Source organism: Triturus cristatus, chromosome 6 (assembly GCF_964204655.1).
Source record: "Triturus cristatus chromosome 6, aTriCri1.1, whole genome shotgun sequence".
Lineage (NCBI taxonomy): Eukaryota > Metazoa > Chordata > Amphibia > Caudata > Salamandridae > Triturus > Triturus cristatus.
In genome coordinates this window covers 233,922,072-233,941,875 of record NC_140589.1, presented here as the reverse complement: position 1 = coordinate 233,941,875, position 19,804 = coordinate 233,922,072, and the positions used below count along the sequence as shown (strand labels likewise).

Sequence of the window (19,804 nt, the reverse complement as noted above, 5' to 3'; positions counted from 1 at the left end):
TACACAAAACAATCACATAACCAAGACTTGAAGACACAGTGTTTCTCTTCCTTAAACAAAAAGGGTGCTTCATTGTAAACTGGATCATATATTTGTATACATGGCAACCTGAAAGGGTGTGCACATGCTAACAAGCTAGTATTGAAATAGAATAGGAAAGTAGTGGTCCAGAGGCAACTCACTGTGTAAACAGAAGACCAGTGCTAAACCACTTTACTTCTAGGCTCTTCATTTGCCTAAAGTGGCCAGCTGCTAAGACGTTTGCTAAGAATTACGCATTAGAAATAATGAGAAAGTACGAAATGTTTTAACAGAAAACTCCATCTTTTTCAATCTTGTGGAGTATGAAACGCACATTTCACTTCTGTGGAGAATCTCTATAGGACCGTCAAAAACAAATTTTGCAGCACAGTGTTTATTACATGCATTTAATTTAGAACATTCATGATACCTTATGTTTATTTAGTAATCAAGTGAAATTATCTTACTTTAGAGGCAGCGAGGTAACAGACAAAGCTATCGTAGGTGGAATTAAGGCCTTCTTTGGAGATAAGACGTTTTCACTTTCTGCTCCTTTTTCTACATAGTTTGATGGAAACCAGCCAACATTTCCTTGAAAGCTTCCATACAACCAGCCTGGCTCACCCACCGTTTTCTCATCAACCTATATAAATCGAAGGAACAAAAACATTGCTAAATAAACAGACCATAAAGAGAAGCAGGCAACCTTACCTTTCCAATCAACAGAAAATTACTGCTACTTATGTGAAATAAGTGAGATAATAAAGTCTTAATGCGTCAGTTGTAATCACAGACGAAATGAAACAATGAAACATCTGCTAAGGTGACAGTAACTCAATGTAATTTGTGACAATTCAATGATTACAAAAGTAATGCTACTCAATAGTAGGAGTAACCAAAACTTTCGTCCAACTGAGAAGTGACAGGCGCCTCACCTTTTTCAAGTCCAAGACCATTTAGCCATTAGCATTGCTCAAAGCCCTATTCTCTCAGTTCAATATGTGCCTAAACAGAACATCTTCCAAAAAAACAAAAAAGGACTGCTCTCAATCGTTCTCGCCCAACGCCCATGGAAAGCTAGAAAAAGGCCCTGTTTTTTTAGGGAGGGTATCAAAATTGATGTCCAAATGACTCAAATCACTTCTTATTATAAATGATTTCACTTCCTGACCTTGAATATGCAATCATGGATATTTAAATCCCTGCCACAAACGCCGCTTAGCCAAACATCTGAGGTCTCCAAAAGTCAAAGCAGAGGTGGCAGGAAAACAAATCATTCTCAGGAAACTGAAATCAAAGTTAAACACAGAGAACAGCCTGACATGTATGACCTCTATGGAACACACATATGCTTTCCAGAACAAATATAAAGACTGTAGAAATACTGAAAACATTCACAAACCTATAAGAATAAGCTTATGTCCCAGGGTTCCACACAGATGCAGATGATGGAGAGGAATAAAGGGCACTGACTTACCTGTTTTCTTGGCAAATACATACTGTTATAAAAATCCAAGCTACCTGAAGAATGGTAAATGGGCAAAATGGTATTTTGATAGATGCCATTTTCTCATCCAATTATTATTATTTTTTTTTTAAGAACATTCTCACAGCAGTACCCATCCAATCTGTAATGAGGACCCTCAGATAAAATGATGCACTGCACTTGTCGTCCTGCTGTCTTTCAAATAATGTATTAACTTATGTATCAGAGTTAGGGTAATGTTTAGCTAAATCAAAAGCACTAAGCAGCTGTTTTACAGATTTTCTGCACAGAAACAACCATCAAAAAGCAGGTATGCCTTCTATCATTTGTTGAATGGGAGATAATTTCTTCACCTGGGATACAATTTACTGAGTAAACGCATGCAATAAACTTTACTCTCCCTCTTGGTACAGGTTGCTTTGTTACTACTACTCCTTTTAAAGATCCTTCTCATTTATAAAGTGATTTTTTTTGTTAGTTTTTACAGTACAAAGCGGCGTAACATGGAGCTCATGGTTAACCCAAGGAAGGAAGCTTGATGAGGCTCAGGCTAGTCTTAAATAGTAGAGTGGAGGGAACCAAATGTCTTCTGGTAAGTAGTTCAAGATCACAGAAATAAAGTAAGAAATGTCTTTTGTTGTTAAAGAAAAATGTAATGTGAGATAAGATATGCTTCTTGTACAGTGAGAGGAGCCCTATCTCTGTTGAGTCTGTTACGTAGATAAGGATTGCTTAGAACGAAGACTCTGAAAGTTACGTGAACAAACATAGGTATACAAGACTGTTTTAAGAGCCAAAGAAACAGGGTTTGGGAATGCCAAATAGGAAGGCATAACCATCATGAAAATTAGAAAGAACATGAGTGTGGACCATTCTTGAGCGAGGAATCAGTGGACAGGTTTATCCAGACTCGCAACACACATTTGGAGTATCAGATGTGAAAGTGAGATGGCACTTTAGTGGAAGGGACCAGGGAGGAAAAGATACAATATGGCCAGAGACAACCATCGAAGACTGTCTAGTAAAGAAACACTCAACCTGGGGAAAGTAACTTCAAGGCCATCAAGTCTTCCATAAGTAGTATACCAGTATCAGCCACATGATACCCCTGAGTTAGACGGCATCTGCGTATTAATAGTGAACAATGTTCTCCCCTACTAGGGTCTTAATGTAGCGATTGAAAAGTGTTCAGCCAGTGCGGAGATCATTGGCACTCAAGAAAAATGAGAGAAAGGCAGACCTGAAGAACAATTTCACAAACACAGCTCTCTTTCCAATGACAGAAAAGAACTAGAGTGGGCAAAAATACCTCATGACATACCACGTTCAAGAAAAACTTGTACTCAAGGATCACCACCATGAATAATATGCAGTATATCATCCAACATCTGAAAGATCGCCATCTCTGTACTGTATATATAACTCAAACAAAAAGCAACAACTGCCTACATAAAAATACATCCATTAGTTATTGGTATGTTCTGGGCAGGCAACTGCAATATTAGCCCTCATAGCTTCCTGAAAATTGTGACCTCAGTCAAGGAGAAGATAAAACAAAAACATCAGAAGAAAAAAGCAGGCAGAGAAAATATGCATTTCATCATCAGAAAGTGCAGGCTTCTTTGCTGAATACTGAAAGTCACAGGGAGCAATCATGTTTGTTAATAGGGAAGCTTGAAAGGATTTAAGAGAGGAAGGAAACAGGTGAACAAAGTAATATCTTAGTGTAGAGAAAAACATTAGAGGTCTTGCAACTCAATGGGGGAAACAATAAGTTCATAGTGCTTACAGATGATATCTTGATTACCCAAGCTATCCTAAAAATATCTCTGGCTCACCATAGACAAGAGATTGTAAGCACTGGCAAGCTATCAGCGTTTAAGGCATCTTGACTCTGACCCTGGATCAGGACAGAGCAGAGGTTCTTAAGTCTGCATCCCGGGGATCCCAGGGGGTCCACAAAGCCTACCCTTCAGCTGCTTAGACAATTAAATAATATTAACAGCTCAATAAAATGTATACAAAGAAGCAAAAAGTAAACAAACATTTTAAAACATTCTGTAATTGCAAAGGAATTTGAAATATAAGGCAAAAAAATAAGTTGGTATCCTCTGATTGATGTGTGGGAAAATGCAAGTGCATCACTCAGAATATAATATGATAATATGAGTGATGGATTGGCTTCACTAAATTTCGAAAAGCTGCAACCTTCCCATTAAAATAGTTTTTTGATATTTGTTTGTAAATGTAATAAAATATTTAATCATGTGTGTATTGTTTTGCGGTTCAAATGATCTAAATTGCTTAAGCCAGGGTTTCAGTAATGACTCATTGGGGGGGGGGGGGGGGGGGGGGGCGGGGGCCCATATTCCAAAAGATATTCAGTGGGGGTTCCTGGAGTACAGCAATGATTAAGCGGCGGTCCACCGGTTAAGAACTATTGCGATAGAGCATTGATATCCCAAATTGTGTTTCCTGTAGTTTAACCTTGTGAACAAGAGTTACTCTCTACAGGAATCAAATTATCTTGAGGCAACAGTGTAAGAGAAAACAATGACTCATATAGAAACCGACCCATATCATGATGGCTTTTTGTAAGAAGAACATGATGAATGCTTTACCTTTGACTGATATATACAGATCTACAATAGCTATCCAGTGTCCACAAGTCACGGCACTAAAAGAGGGCATGTTTCCTTTTTAGGTCTCGCCTGGCAATAGACTGTGCAGACATGCGCAGTCTCGCTGGCGAGATTTAATGTTTTGGTTAGATTTCTCTAGTGGGCTTTAAGCCCCGCCCCTCCTTTGCATTGGCTGGCGTCACCGTTTATACTAAACGGTGGCCTGCCATTGGAAAGGAGCGTCTCGTGACGTACACTTTTCGCTTTTAGAGCCGTCCCAGTTGGACTGGCTGCCCCGGCTTACTGCTGGCGTGAAAGGTTTTTTTTATCTTTATGGGGCCAAACACATGGCCCCATAAAGATAAGAAACCAGTCATGCAAGTCAGTCCAACTGGGACGGCTCACGAGCCAGTCCAACTGGGACGGCTCTAAAAGAGACAAGAGTTCCAACTGTCCTTTTATTGTATGTATACCCTTTGAAAGTTAACGTGGTCTTCATATCAGGTACGTATCCGATATCAACCGAGCAAACTTCTAAAAAAATATTCAGGTAAACAACCAACTACACCCTTTTCCAGGAAAAGTTGAAGTGCTTTTCCTCGACTGGCCTGCCTTGCCTGACAAAAACTCCTTTGAATGGTTGCTGAGCTTCAGCCAATCTCAGAGGTGAGGGATCATTTCAAAGAGCCTAACAGTGAAATCGGACCGAGGCCTAGCACGACCAGCCGCCATCTTTGTAAATAAAACCGAGCCCTTGGGTTGAACGAAAAATTGTTTAACTTTCAATAGAGCGCGATACCGAACGCCCGTATTGAGCGCATCTGAGCCGTCAACCATTATAGCAAGAAAACTTATCTTTACATGTCTAGTATATATGAATAATTAGTAATCATAACCTTGCACTGTTTTTCCTTAATAATAACTCTTAAGACAGAAATAAAGATTTTCTCACCAAAGAATATTTTAATTTCTGCGAAAAATAATGGGTGTTCGATGCTATACATTTTGCCTAAACTCATGCAATTGAGCTCTAATTTTGCTGTCCGTCTCCTATGTTTCGGTAATGATCATCCAGCAAATGATTCCCAGAATGCACTGGGCGTATTTTATGTGAATAAAACCGCTAGAAATTGGTGTGGCCAACGCCGTGTGCAGAGCGGTGAGATGTCGTGAGTTGAAGTGCTTTTCCTTGATTGGCCTGCCTTGCCTGACGAAAACTCCTTTGAATGGTTGCTGAGCTTCAGCCAATCTCAGAGGTGAGGGATAATTTCAAAGAGCCTAACAGCGAAAACGGACCGAGGCCTAGAACGACCAACCGCCATCTTTGTAAATAAAACCGAGCCCTTGGGTTGAACGAAAAATTGTTCAACTTTCAATAGAGCGCGATACCGAACGCCCGTATTGAGCGCATCTGAGCCATCAATCATTATATCAGGAAAACTTATCTTTACATGTCTAGTATATATGAATAATTAGCAATCATAACATTGCACTGTTTTTCCTTAATAGTAACTCTTAAGACAGAAATAAAGATTTTCTCACCAAAGAATATTTTAATTTCTGCGAAAAATAATGGGTGTTTGATGCTATACATTTTGCCTAAACTCATGCAATTGGGCTCTAGTTTTGCTGTCCGTCTTCTATGTTTCGGTAATGATCACCCGGCAAATGATTCCCAGAATGCACTGGGCGTATTTTATGTGAATAAAACCGCTAGAAATTGGTGTGGCCGACACCGTGTGCAGAGCGGTGAGATGTCGTGGCCGTGCATGTGTGACCTAAGTATAGGAATGGTCTGGCTCTCAAGACAAACCGTGATTGCGTGGCGTATTTCTAAGTAGTGCTTTCCTAGGTTAGTAGAGGCATCTGGGCACTCTGATCTGCAAATGGCACTGAGGTAGTGTCTGTGTTCTCATTTTAATTAGGGTCTGAGGTTTAAGCAAACCTACCCCTGATTCTTTGAAGAGCTCATTATAACCAATGCCGCCTTCTACACCATCCAAAGCATGCGCACGCACAAACACACACACACACGAAGAATCGAAAAGGGCAGGTTGCAATGTTTGAAAAACTTGTTGAGGGGTCTGAACGAAATACTGCAGAGAAACTTTCCACATAATAAAACTACGCTTTTAAACTTTACGGGAGGATGCAAGCAGTGTTCACTTGTTCATTTCTGAAGGAGCAGCCTCACATACATGGATTCATGCATGGGTCCCCAGGCATCGCTGCTGCGACCCCTGGCTTGGCCCTTGCAACCCCTGGTGATGGCTTTGGGACATCTGGCCTCAGAAATCATACAGCCAGCACCAGGGCTTTCAGTGTGATAAAAAACTGGGGGATCTCTCAAAGGGGCATGGACAATGTAATTAAGGGTGTGGCCTAAAAATACACAAACTAAAAATCTGTGCTTAGTATAGTGTGCCACCCTACTTGTATTTTTCTGTTTCTATCATTGCATCCAGATATATGATACAACAAGAAACATCATACCTACAAGTCAGGAATATTTGCTTTGTCAATAGTTGTTAGTTGTATAAGATAAATAAGCAGCAACTTTGGCTTGTATATAATATTGAAAAAGCTTCCACTTAAAGCCCTGGTGACACCAGGACAATGTTGCTGCTCCTGAGTTTCAAAAGGAGAAGGGGAATCCAGAGAGAAAATTATGCTCTTTAAAGGATTTCCCTTCCCCTACAACTCTCACCTGGCATGTCGTCATGCCGTAACTTCTTCATTAGTGCACTGTCACTGCAGTCCGGAAAAAAATGGACCGCCTGTGCCAGGGCACAAAACAGAGCCCGATAGAGACCCGTTTCGAGGCACTCTTTAAACAAGCATTAAAAATGCAATAGGTCTCGCCTTTCATTAAGTTAAAGCCATTTGCTTTGCTATACAATACCATTAGCAAAGCAAATGGCTTTAACTTAATTAAAGGCGAGGCCTATTGCATTTTCAATGCTTGTTATAATCTGCCATTTAAAGCAGCTAAATTTGGACAGTGGAAGTAGGTGGGCCTACACTTGTGTCTCCTATTTGCTTTAGGGCAAATCAATTAAATACTCTGTACAGAGCAAAAGTGAATTTGCACTTGCATGATCGGAACACATGCATTATTTTCAGCCACAACACTGGGTGATATTAACCGGCCTCTGCATTAAATGTCATTGCATATAAGAAGCATCTTTTTGGACAATGGTTCGAATTAGTAAACAGACAGCTTAATACGCATAGATCGTCTCCATTTCTGCCATATATAAATGCTCCTGCTTACTAAAAACATTGGTAGCATGGTCCACTCTTCCACAAAATGAGTTCAGACTAGTAAGCAATCTCTTGTGTTGTTGTGTCAATGGTATTTGGTTCACTGGAGATTGAGAAGCTGTGGGAGGGTGTTGCAGAACTCTATTAGGAACACTCTGGATGGAGAGAACTATTGAGTGCATCTCATTGTACTTTCTAAAATTGAAAGGATACTGCAGTTTTTTTTATTTTTTATTAAACCATTTTATAGGGTTTTCAACAATCCAGACGCAGTACACATTGTTATCGATCATAGGTACAGGCAGAACATCAACATCAAGGACATATCAACGGTACTGAAGCATTGTTACAGGCAATAGTCATAAAAACGGGCAATGCTGGAGATCAGAGTGATGCCTTATGTGACGCGGGGGATTGGAGTAGTTCTTGTTAATGGTTACTAGGAGGCTGAGTGTGCTGTCTTAGGCGAAGGGTGGTGGAGAGTGGCCTCGAAGGGGGTTACTGGTGCCCAATGTAGATGTATGCAGTGTAGGGGACTTTGGAAGGATAGGCCTGCCTCAAACCCCAAGACTGGTGTACAGCGAGATGCCCTGGGTGAATCCTGCGGTAGCGGGGATGCAGAGTTATCAGATGCTTGTCGGAAACGCAGGAGTAGCATAGCCCATTCAGTGGAGATGAGGCATCGACGCACTCCACACACCTCCTCGTTACGGATCACGCCTTCGTCAGCAGAACCCCACTTACAAACTGTCCCTATCCAGGCCGCCAAGGAGGGCACGCAGGTGCGCGCCAGTGCATTGTCATTCCTTGCTTGGCTAGAAGGAGGGCCAGGGCTGCAAACCGCGTCCGGACTTTGTGGTGTTTCCGGCGTCGGAATGTGCCTAACGAACAGGCCTCTCAGGAGGAAATATCAGGCAGCCCCGTGACCTCACGGAGTGTGGCATGGATAGCGGCTCAGTAGTGCTGCAAGGCTGGACATTCTCAGAACACATGTAGAAATGCTGTGCTAGGGGCCTGGCAATGGGGGCAGGAAAACTGTGACTCTGGGTATTAGTGCTGAAGTCGCGCCGGCATCAGGTAGGCTCGGTCTAGGAAAAAAAGTGGGCATTTTAGGGCACGCTCCCAGTCTTTATCCTGTATTGGCCTCAAACTCCTCCTCCCATTTGTGTCACAGTTGGGCAAGTGGAGCAGGTGTCAGTTACCGGATGGCCTTGTATATCCATGTGATTAGGTGATGGCCAAGGCCCATGGACAGTACTGTGTGGAGCACTGGGTGAGTCAAGGGCTCACCCCCAGAAAGATCCCAAAGACCAGCGGCAACAGTGGGGTGTAGAGCGGGGTCCCTTGGACGGAGCATACAGTACCTTGCCACGGCTACCTGTATGGAATGGGTCGATGTAGGCCGGGTCCCCAGCAGGAGCAGGCGTCGGATTGCCGGTAACGATAAGGGTCCAGCATCAGAGCAGGCCTCCCCCAGATATCGCCCCGCTGTCCAGGCCAATAGCCACTGGAGCTGTGCCGCAAGGAAATATGCTTCAAATGACGGGCCCCCAGGCCTCCCCCCGGTTCACCGGCAGTGCAGCTTAGCTGGGGTGACTCACCGATGACCACCTCCCCAAATAAGGGAGCAGAGCAGGGTATCCAGTTCCTGAAAAAAGGGGCGGGGGTATGACCGGAAGTTTCGTGAAGTGATAGAGGAGGCGAGGTAAAAGGACCATCTTTGCCAGAGTGATTTTCCTTCTGGGGGCCAGGGGGAGGATCCTCCAAAATCCAACCTGTGAGCGTATGCCTGCCAGTACTCTGTGGTAATTGCTCTTGTAGAGATCACAGGGAGTTTGGCAGAGTCGGACTCCCAAAGAGCAAGTTGCCTGGGCGCACCAGGCGAGGCAGGTACCACCGATATGAATCTCCCTCTGGGGAAGGTCCGTGATAAGAGGATAGACAGAGGATTTCGCCCAGTTCACCCTCATCCAGGCTGCTATGTCTGAAAGCCAGACCCAGAGGGACTCGAGGTCCATCGAGACGTCCAGTAGGTAAAGTAGCAAGTCATCCGCGTACAGGGGGACACTGTGGGTATCGCCCGCCAGAGGGATGCCCCAATGTTTTCCCTTCTATAGAGAGACGAACAGCCAGGGGCTCCATTGCCAGAGCAAAGAGTAGGGGAGAGCTGACATCTCCGATGCATGCCACAAGACACAGGGAAGGGAGTCGAGATATAGCAGCCCAGACAGACCAGCGAGGCAGGATTAGAGTACAGTAGCTTTGTATAGGCCAAGAGCATGGGTCCCATTCCCATGTACTGAAGCACCGCAAAAAGATAGGGCCAGGATAAGGTATCAAACGCCTTCCCCAGGTCCAGGACCAGACAAGCGGCATGAGGGAAAAGGCCCCTTACCCAATCCTGGACGTGAAAAAGACAGCAAATGTTCTGGGAGGTGCTCCTGCCTAGGATAAACCTGCACTGGTCTGGATTCCCTTAGTGCCGGGGGGATTTGGGCATATCGGATTGCCAAGATCTTACCAAGAATTGTGTAAGCTGTCAATAAAAGGGCAATTGGTCTACAGGAGGCCAGCAAGGTTGGGTCCCTATCTGGCTTTAGAAATGAAACCAAAAGAGATTCGCAAAGTCGCAAAAGGAACTGTAATATTCTAGTTGCAGGGCCATTTAGGCACGAGGCGTTATTGCAGGCCAAGGTCGAAATAGTCTGTTTCACACCAGCTGGAGTGATCTCCGCGTCTAAGGAGGTCTTCTTGTGCAGAGTAATCCGGGCAGGGAAATGGCAGCGAGGAACTGACCTATTGGTTCTGAGCAATCATGCTCCAGATCCCTGTATACTTCAGCATAATGGTCGTAAAAGGCGCGTAGGATTTCAGTTTGGGAGTCGACCGAAACACCAGAGGGGGTGACTCTCTGTAATGGGACGAGTGTCGGAGTGTTGGCAAATAAGCCAGGCCAAAAGTGCTCCCGGTCTGTCCCCCTCTCGATGCACCCTGATGGTGTGCGCCTTAAAGTTGTACTGCCGAAGGTCTGGTAAACTGTGAGGAGGTCTTGATGGAAATTGTTATGGACAGCCGAAGGTCTGGTAAACTGTGAGGAGGTCTTGATGGAAATTGTTATGGACAGTCTCAGAGGTAGTTCTCCTGTGTGCAATGCTCCGATTCTCAAATAGGATTCTATTCAAGTCAAAAAGAGATTATTTTGGAAATAATCCACAAAAAACAAAAAAAAATAAAAAAACAACTCAATATAAAACATGTAACAAAAACGTGAATACATAAAAGGATGTGCAAAAATTACGAAGGTAGCAGTTAGAAAACTGAATCTCATTTATCAAAATATTACAAAGAAAGCAAAGTCCTGTGTCAAACAGCTGTTGAGAAAAAACTGCTTAGCATATCAAGGGAGCGTCCAATAATTATAAAAAAAGAAAAATGCTTTTATACTGTTAGCAAAGCCACATGTACCCCGTATAGAAAATAAGAATGTGGGACTGTCTGATTTGTAAAAAGTACAGAAAAACACAAAACACATCACGGTTTGGTTTGAAAGGTTATCACATGGATATAAAGTCAAACTATCGGGGTCACACAATCCTTTCAGAAACTAACATAGATAGTAAAAAGTAGACCCCAATCTAAATCTAGACAACAGCATGCGATTATTCGAAATCGCTAAATTAAGATAAGGTTCCGAGCACAAAATTTTAATTTTTATTAGTATATAACTTTCAAAGGCAGATGTATTAAACTCCAATTTTTTTCTAAATTCTGTCAAATGGTGAGCATACTATTTTTTAGTCCAAAGTTTAAGTATGGCCTACCCAAATCTACACAACACTTTTTCACATATTTAAACCATGGAATTTTAAAAACATGTCCAGGGTCATATAATCTGTAATAATTTGAGGATGTAAAATAGTTGTAGGTTTTCTTACAGTGAGATCCATGATATTAAGAGAGTTAATTTTATCCTGTCCTGTAAGTAAATTAGGGCTATCTTTTCATGGCAGACTTAACTGGACGGCCCCTGAGGGATACCTAGTAGACTTTTGCAAAATTGGTTTCCACTACCTGTAGGAACTAAAGTTCAACATAGCCCCAAATATCTGCACAATAAATGGTCTTCGAACACACATTTGCTACTAAAGAAATCCAACGTACATTTAACTGGTCTGTTACTTAATTTGGAGGCAAATCTAAAACACCTATAGACTGAAAATATGCATTTTATCTAACTGTAATAAATGTGACCATGAACCAAAATCATAAAATATAATTCCTAAATAGCGAACTGCATTAAACATTTCAATTGTTTTAACCCTGAAAATGAAAAATTCTTGCAGTAGGTCCCCTAGGACCTAGAGACATGATGCAAGTCTTAAATCAAGACTTTTCATTAACTCCTTAACTGCTAAGCCTTTTCCACCCCAGTGCTGAGCTCTTTTCTTGCTATTTGGAGTACTTTGCACTTACGCCTCCATAACTTTTTCCACATAAGGTATCCCTGCCAAATTTGTTGCCTTTTTTCCCAACATCACACGGAGTTTATGTGTACCCAGGGTCTGTAGATTCCTTTGGAGAGGACTGAGAAAATAGTAAAAATACAGCTAAATCTGTGGTTGTTTTGGGGAAAATGGGAAAAAGTGCCGTGCAAGAAAGTGTCTTTTGTTTCTAAATTTGGCATAAATGAAACATTTGCTGTGCTGATCACCATCTTCCAGGAACAAGTAGAGCTGCATTAAATTATATTTTACAAGAGCGTTAGCATTTTTCTAAGACGTCCATTTTTACTAATTTTTGTGCTGCAACCTACTTTGTGGTGTGGTGGAAACCGGTGTGAAACCCATGCATGATCCTGGGAAACTGTACACTTCTGAAAAATAGTAAAACTTCTGAATTCAGCAAAGGACATTTGTGTAGATCTCTCAAGGTTTGCCAAAGAAACTATTTGTGGCTAAAAATAATATTGAAAATAAGTAGAAAAAAAACAGACCTTTGTGAGAACGTTTTAATCTGTGGCTGTATACAAAAGCAATGTACCAATATATACACTAGACCCTTCGCGGGAGGTTCATTGGGATTTATAGGTCTTGTAGGTTCTTCAAGAACTTGAGTTACCCAGCGACAACAACTGAGCTGCACTTTAGAATTTCTTTTCATTGCACACCAAAGTATAGAGCAATTCATATGGTAAAATATAAAGGAAACATGTATTTCAGAAATGTACTCCAGATATTGAGTTTAGGAGCAGTAGTTATTTGTATATCTCTGAATTTATGGATACCCATACTAGCATATGATTCAAAGGGCATTTTGTAAAATGTCTCCTTTTTTGCACACAGGCTTACATTTGGAAGACACAAATGCAGAGAAATTCAATTAGTAGTAAGATGAGTTCTAATATTCTGTGTTTCCACACATCTCCTGATAATAATGGTACCTCACTTGTGTGGCAGCGTCAGCGACACAATACACACCAAAACACGACCTGATAACATCTCATTTTAACCTGCAGAATGCATACTTTCTTTATAAATTGGTTGCTGCAGACTTTGGGCCTTGGTTCAGCTGCCACTCAGGTAAACCTACCATGCCCAGACATTTCTGAAACCTAGACACTCGGGGGTGTCCAGGATGGTGTGAATTTTGTGTGGTTCGAAAAGGTTTTTCTTTACCCAGATGCTCTTGAAAAACTGTCTGAAAACGCACACTTTCCTCACATTGCTGTGATAGATTAAGGGAGCCACAAATTTCCTACCACCCAACATACCCGCCGGTACCCCAATAAAAAATAATGCCTCACTTGTGTGGGTGGGCCTAGTGTTCACGACAGGCAATGGCCAAAAAACGCAATATAGACATAGCAAATGTGTCCTCCCATAAACCAACCCTTTTGTGAAATGTTGATGGCTGCGAAATTTTGACCCTGGCTCAGCCAGAAACCTACCAAACCTGCACATTTCAGAAAACTAAACACATTGGAGAGTCCAGAGTGGAGTGACTTGCGTCGCTCTCATCTGGTGTTTTTTACCCCAAATCCCTTGCAAACCTCGAACTTTGCCAAAAAACGCACATTTTTCCTCACATTTCTATGATGGAGAGTTCTGGAATCTGTGGAGAGCTTCAAAATTACCTCCCATCCAGAGTGTCCCTAAATCGCCCGAAAAAATTGTACCTCTCTTTTGTGGATGGGCTTACTGTCCGTGACAGAAAGGGGCCCAAAACGCATTGTGGAGACATCAACATTTACTGTCAAAATTATTTCCTGATTTGGTAGCTTTGGTATTTGGGGCTTGGCTTGGAGTCTGCCCAGAGTGACCTACCAAACCCAATTATTTCTAAAAAAAAAATAGACACCTGGGGGAGTCAAGGGTGGTGTGCTTTGTGGGATCTCATGATGTTTTCTTACCCACAACCCTAACTTTGCCTAAAATGAATATGCTACTTACCAGTATGCATCCGTTCTTGGCATGTAGGGCTGCTGACATTCATATCTGTGCATAGATCGCCGCCTAGTGTTGGGTCCGGATGATTGCACATTGTTGTCCTGGAAGAGTCTTCGAAGTATCACGAGATAGGTGGCTCCTCCCCTGGACTACAGTGCGCATGGGCATCCTCTCCATCCTTAGATTGTTTTTCGCCACTGTGGCAGTGATGGAGTAGATACAGTAAGTGATGACCATGCTATACAGTAATTCTGAGTGCTGCAGCCGCTACAGGCGCCGGGGAGGAGGGTGGGCGATATAAATGTCAGCAGCCCTACATGCCAAGAACAGATGCATACTGGTAAGTAGCATATTCAGTTCGAGGCATGTGGGCTGCTGAATTCATATCTGTGCATAGATTATATAGCAGTCCCTCCATTAGCGGCGGCTGCCCGTGCCAGCTGCAGCAGTCTGAAAAAGAGTTTTGAGAACAGCCTGTCCTACAGCTGCCTGCTGTTTTGAGTGTACATCTACACAGTAGTGTTTGGTAAATGTATGTATAGTGGACCATGTGGCTGCTCTACATATTTCCTCTAAAGGAATGTTTCCTAGGAAAGCCATGGATGCCCCTAACTTTCGTGTTGAGTGGGCTCGTGGGGGAATCGTTAATGTGCGTTTCGCTTTTTGATAACAAATTTGAATACATCTAATGATCCATCTGGCTATCCCTGCTTTGGAAATGGCGTTGCCCTTGTGTTGTGGCGAAAAGGCAACGAAAAGTTGTTTTGTTTTCCTAAAATCCTTTGTTCTGTCTATATAGTACATGAGGGCCCTCTTTACATCTAGTGTATGGAGCATTCTTTCTGCGAAATTTTCTGGATTTGGAAAGAAAACAGGCAGTTCGATAGTCTGATTCATGTGGAACTGCAATATCACTTTAGGCATGAATTTGGGGTTGGTACGTAGTACAACTCTGTTTGCGTGAACCTGTATGAATGGCTCTTGAATGGTTAGTGCCTGGAGTTCACTAACTCTTCTCAACGAAGTGATTGCCACCAAGAAAGCTACTTTCCAGGTGAGGAATTGAATCTCACATGAATGGAGAGGTTCAAAAGGTGGACCCATTAATCTGGTGAGGACCACATTGAGGTTCCACACTGGTGCCGGTGGGTGTCTTGGAGGAATCACTCGTTTGAGTCCCTCCAAGAAGGCTTTGATGGCAGGCACTCTGAACAAAGAGAGGTGCTGCCTGTTTTGAAGATAGGCTGCTATCGCGGTGAGATGTATACGTATGGAGCTGTATGCCAGATTGCATCGGTATAAGTGTAAGAGGAAACAGATGATGTTTTGAATGGATGCATCCAGCGGATCAATGTCATTGTTGTTGCAGTAAATGACAAACCTTTTCCATATAGCCGCATAGCAAGCTCTGGTTGTGGGTCTTCTGGCCTCCTTGATGATATCCATACATTCAGGTGGCAGGTTTAGGTAGCCAAACTCTAAGACTTCAGGAGCCAGATTGCCAGGTTCAGCTGTTGCGGATCTGGGTGCTGAATTTCGCCATGGTTCTGCGTTAAAAGTGTGGGTGTGATCCGCAGCCTTTGATGCGGCACCACGGAAAGTTCTAGAAAGGTGGTGTACCACGGTTGGGGTGCCCACGTTGGAGCAACCAGGATGAGTGTCAGTGAGTGTTGTCGCAGTTTGCGTGCCACTAGCGGTATTTATGGCGCTGGGGGAAAAGCGTACGCAAATCTGCCTGACCAGTTCATCCATATCGCATTGCCCTGCGACTGTGGGTGCGGGAAGCTGGCGGCAAAGTTTCGGCATTTTGCGTTTTCCCTTGTGGCGAATAGGTCTATCTCTGGATGACCCCACTGCTGGAAGTACGGTTTGAGTACTGATGGATGTAGCTCCCACTCGTGCATTTGGTGGCTGTGTCTGCTGAGCAGATCCGCCATCTGGTTGTCCTTGCCTGGGAGGTGTTCCGCCATGAGGAACATGTTCCTCTGAATGGCCCACTTCCACATGCTCTGAGCCAGATGAGACAACTGTGGAGAGTGTGTTCCTCCCTGCTTCTGTATGTAGTACATGGCAGTCATGTTGTCCGTCCGGATCAACACAACTTTGTTGCATAAGTGTACTTTGAATGCCTTCATGGCTAGGAAGATTGCCATCAGTTCCAGAAGGTTGATGTGCATCTTCTTTTGCTGTGTCGTCCATAGTCCCTGCACTGTGTAATTGAGTACATGAGCTCCCCATCCCTGGAGAGAGGCGTCCGCCGTCAGTATTATTTGCGGAACAGGCTCTTGGAATGGTCGGCCCTTGCAAAGGTTTTGTGGATTCCACCAATGCAGAGAGTTGTATGCCCGACCGCTCACCAACACTAGGTCTGTTAATTGTCCTTGAGCCTGATTCCATTGACGTGCTAAGCACTCCTGAAGCGGGCGCATATGTAGTCTCGCGTGCGGGACTATGAAAATGCAGGAGGCCATCATGCCTAATAATAATAATAATAAAAGGGATCTTATCATGCGCAAACATAGCCCAATGGGCGTCAAGGCGCCTAATTCCAAATCCAGCTCATAACAAAGCCCCTGCAGCTCAACCTGTGTAAGCTCTAGAAAAGCACCACGTTTTTAGGGCCTTTTTAAACAGCGCTAGAGAGGGTAAGGTCTTCATCTCCATCGGCAAGATGTTCCAGAGTTGTGGAGCAACGACTGAAAAAGCCCTGGCTCCCCATCTGGTGAGCTTAAAACGAGGGACAACAAGTTGGAATAGTCCCGAAGAGCGCAAACACCTTGTGGGGTGGTAACGGGTAAGCAGGGAGCTGATAGCGCCTTTAGATCCATCCTCGAGTGCTCTATAGGTCAGACACAGAATTTTGAAATAAATTCTGTGCTGAATAGGCAGCCAATGGAGGTCTCTCCTCGCAGCAGTAGCAGAAGAGGCCCTGGAAAGATCCAGGACAAAACGTGCAGCAGCGTTCTGCACGATTTGCAGTCGATGTATGAGGCCCTTGTTGGATTCCATGTAGAGAGAGTTGCAATAGTCCAACCTGGAACCAACAAGGGCGACTGCAATCTGCTTGCGTGCTTGAAGAGACAGATAGCTGCGAATTCTGTTGAGCGTCCTGATCACGCCCCAGCAGGTCGAAACAGTCCGATTCACCTGTAAGGACATCGAGAGTGAAGTATCGAACACTACACCCAGATTTCTGGCAGATTGAGAGGGAGTGGGGCAGGTGCCAAGAGAGGAGGGCCACCACTCACTCGACCAGATATCTTGGTCCTTCCCAAAGATCAAGACCTCAGTCTTGTCGCCATTTAGCTTCAGGGAGTTGGTAACCATCCAATCTGCAACGTGTTGCATACAGGACCTGAAGCTAAAGGCAGATGTTATGACAGAGGACTGAGTGAGTGAGACCATGATCTGGGTGTCATCGGCGTATGATACCACCTCCATCCCCTGCGATCTTACTAGCCTAGCAAGGGGGGCCACGTAGATGTTGAACAGGGTCGGACTTAATGCCGACCCCTGTGGCACCCCACATTGCAAAGACTTTGCTGGGGAGAGGTGGTTGCCGAGCATCACTCTCTGTTCCCTATCAAGGAGAAAGGAGTTGAGGAGACTCAGGGCCGAGCCAGTGACACCTGCCTCCCTAAGCCGAGATGTTAGAATGGCAGGAGACAGAGTGTCGAATGCGGCTGTGAGGTCCAATAGCACAAGAACAGTAGTTTGTCCAGCATCAACCTTGCGTCGGATGTTGTCGACTACAGAGGTGAGGGCAGATTCTGTGCTATGATGTTTTCGAAATCCATGCTGGGTAATGTCAAGATACTCCGAAGCTTCAAGAAAAGAGGATAAATGGCGATTCAGGTGTGCTTCTAGAATTTTAGCAGGTGCAGGGAGCAGAGAGATGGGTCTAAAATTTTTCAAGAGGCCGGGATCGAGTGAAGGCTTCTTAAGGAGCGGCTTCACAATGGCCTTCTTCCATATTGATGGAAAAGTACCTTGAACAATTGCCTTGTTCATCACCTCAAGTAGGGGAGGAAAGAGGCTGTTCCTACACTCTTTTAGCTTTTTGAGAGGCAATGGATCTAGTGGAGAGGAGGATTTCGTCTTGTCTAGAAGAAGATTCAATCCCTCCAGAGACATAGAAGGAAAAACAGAAAGGAGGCTGGAAGGGACTATATCCAGTGTCTCAAAAGAACTTATGCCTGGAGGGAGATTTTCAGCCAAGGAGAGACGTTGTACTTCCAAGGAAGTATGAATATCAAGGATTTTTGTATGAAAAAAGTCTGCAATGTCGTCACAAAGACGTTGAGAGCTGACTACGGGATCTGGAAGTTGGAGGGAGCACAGCGAGTCAGCAATTTTAAAAAGCTCCCTAGAGGAGGTGAGTGAACTGGTAAGGTTGGAGAAGTATTCCTGCTTCTCCATTATCACTTTCTGCTTATACTCCCGTAGAGCAGACTTGTGGGCCTCCCTATCCATGGGATCCCAGGATTTCCTCCATCTCCTCTCACTGCTTCTGCAACCCTGTCTTAATACTCTAAGATGGTCCGAGAACCATGGCGCTGATGGTTTCCGCCGGGCTACATATCGCAGGGATGCAGGGGCAAGTTTTTCTACTGCATTAGTGATGGAATCCTGCAGATCTTGTGCTGCCTCATCCGCGTCTTTTAGGGAGAGAGCCTCTGGTGTAGGAACAAAAGGAGCAAAAGCCTCATTCGTAAGGTTTCTAAAATTTCTTCTAGAAACGAAAGGGGTAGTCCCTTTCTTAGTCGAATGAGAAGTAGAAAAGGCTAACTGCAGAGGAACCGCAAGATGATCTGTCCACACCAACGGTAAAGGTGTGCCGCTGGAGAGTCTTAGATCATTAGAGAAAACCCCATCAAGGATGTGACCTGCTATGTGAGTAGCATTGGTAACAAGCTGAATGAGATCACAAGCTCCGAGTGATTCAACCAATGATATAGTATCCTTAGAGTGAACCTCATCGAGATGGAAATTGAGGTCACCTAAAATGGTGAAGGAGGGCTTGCCGAAGTAAGGTTCAAGGATTCTCAATATGTCCGAGGCAAAATTAGCTCTGTGACCAGGCGGCCTGTAGGTCAGTATACCCGTAAAAGAGACTGAAGGGGCACATGTAATACAGAAGTATAGAGCTTCAAAGCGATCTTGGGGCGAGGAAAGTGGATTAACCGTACATAGCAGGGAGGATTTAAAAAGAATGGCAATGCCTCCTCCTCTACGTTTAGGTCTATCATGCCTATGTAAGGAGTAGCCCTCAGGAATGGCTAGAAGAAGGTCATGACCCGAGGAGTCAGTGGCCCAGGTCTCTGTGATAAAAACCCAGTCTGGCTGCCTTTCGTCCACAAAATCGTGGAAGGCAAGATTATGTTTGATTAGCGAGCGCGCATTTAATAGAAACCCAGTGTTATGAAAAGCTGTGGACCTAGAGGAAGAAGAACAGAAGCTAGTAGAACAGGTGACAAGGGGATGGAAAGAGGAAGAGCAGGCCGTACAGCGGCGAGAATGTAATAACCCCAGCGGAGTAAAACAATGTAGAGAGGGGCATGTGGGAGGTCTGAGAGCCAAAAGCGCAGATGAAGAATAACGCATAAATGTCTTACCAGAGAGCGAAGGTACGAAAACCGGGTCCAGCCCGACCTGCAGCCCGTCCTCAGCGCGGACGGGCGCAGACGGGCTGAACTCTGGCGTAACTCCGGCGGAAGACCGGCGACCCCGCTGCGCGATGACGCTGCGCGTCTGCATGACTGCGATATATGGAGGTCGAGCCTCCTAGATGAAGACTAGAGCGCGAAATGGATCGCTCCTCACGCAAGATGGCCGCCACCGTGACAAGGGCGAGGGACCCGCAAAAAATGCGGTGAGATAGTTCAATTAGAGTGCAAGTTGAGGTGACAGCAGTGCAGGTAAGCAAGGGCAATTATTAAAAACAGGGAATACTTTAAAAACGAAAA

General features: G+C 44.2%; 1 protein-coding gene across 2 annotated transcripts in view; it reads right to left on the bottom strand.

Annotated features, from left to right (window-relative positions):
• The window catches only part of ITSN2 (intersectin 2), a 1,173,023-nt gene that overhangs the window by 392,913 nt on the left and 760,306 nt on the right, over positions 1-19,804 (bottom strand). For both annotated transcript variants that reach the window (XM_085610587.1, XM_085610588.1), the window contains one exon: positions 489-664. In XM_085610587.1, the coding sequence (XP_085466713.1) occupies positions 489-664 (176 nt within the window). The remainder of the gene's footprint in view (positions 1-488; positions 665-19,804) is intronic.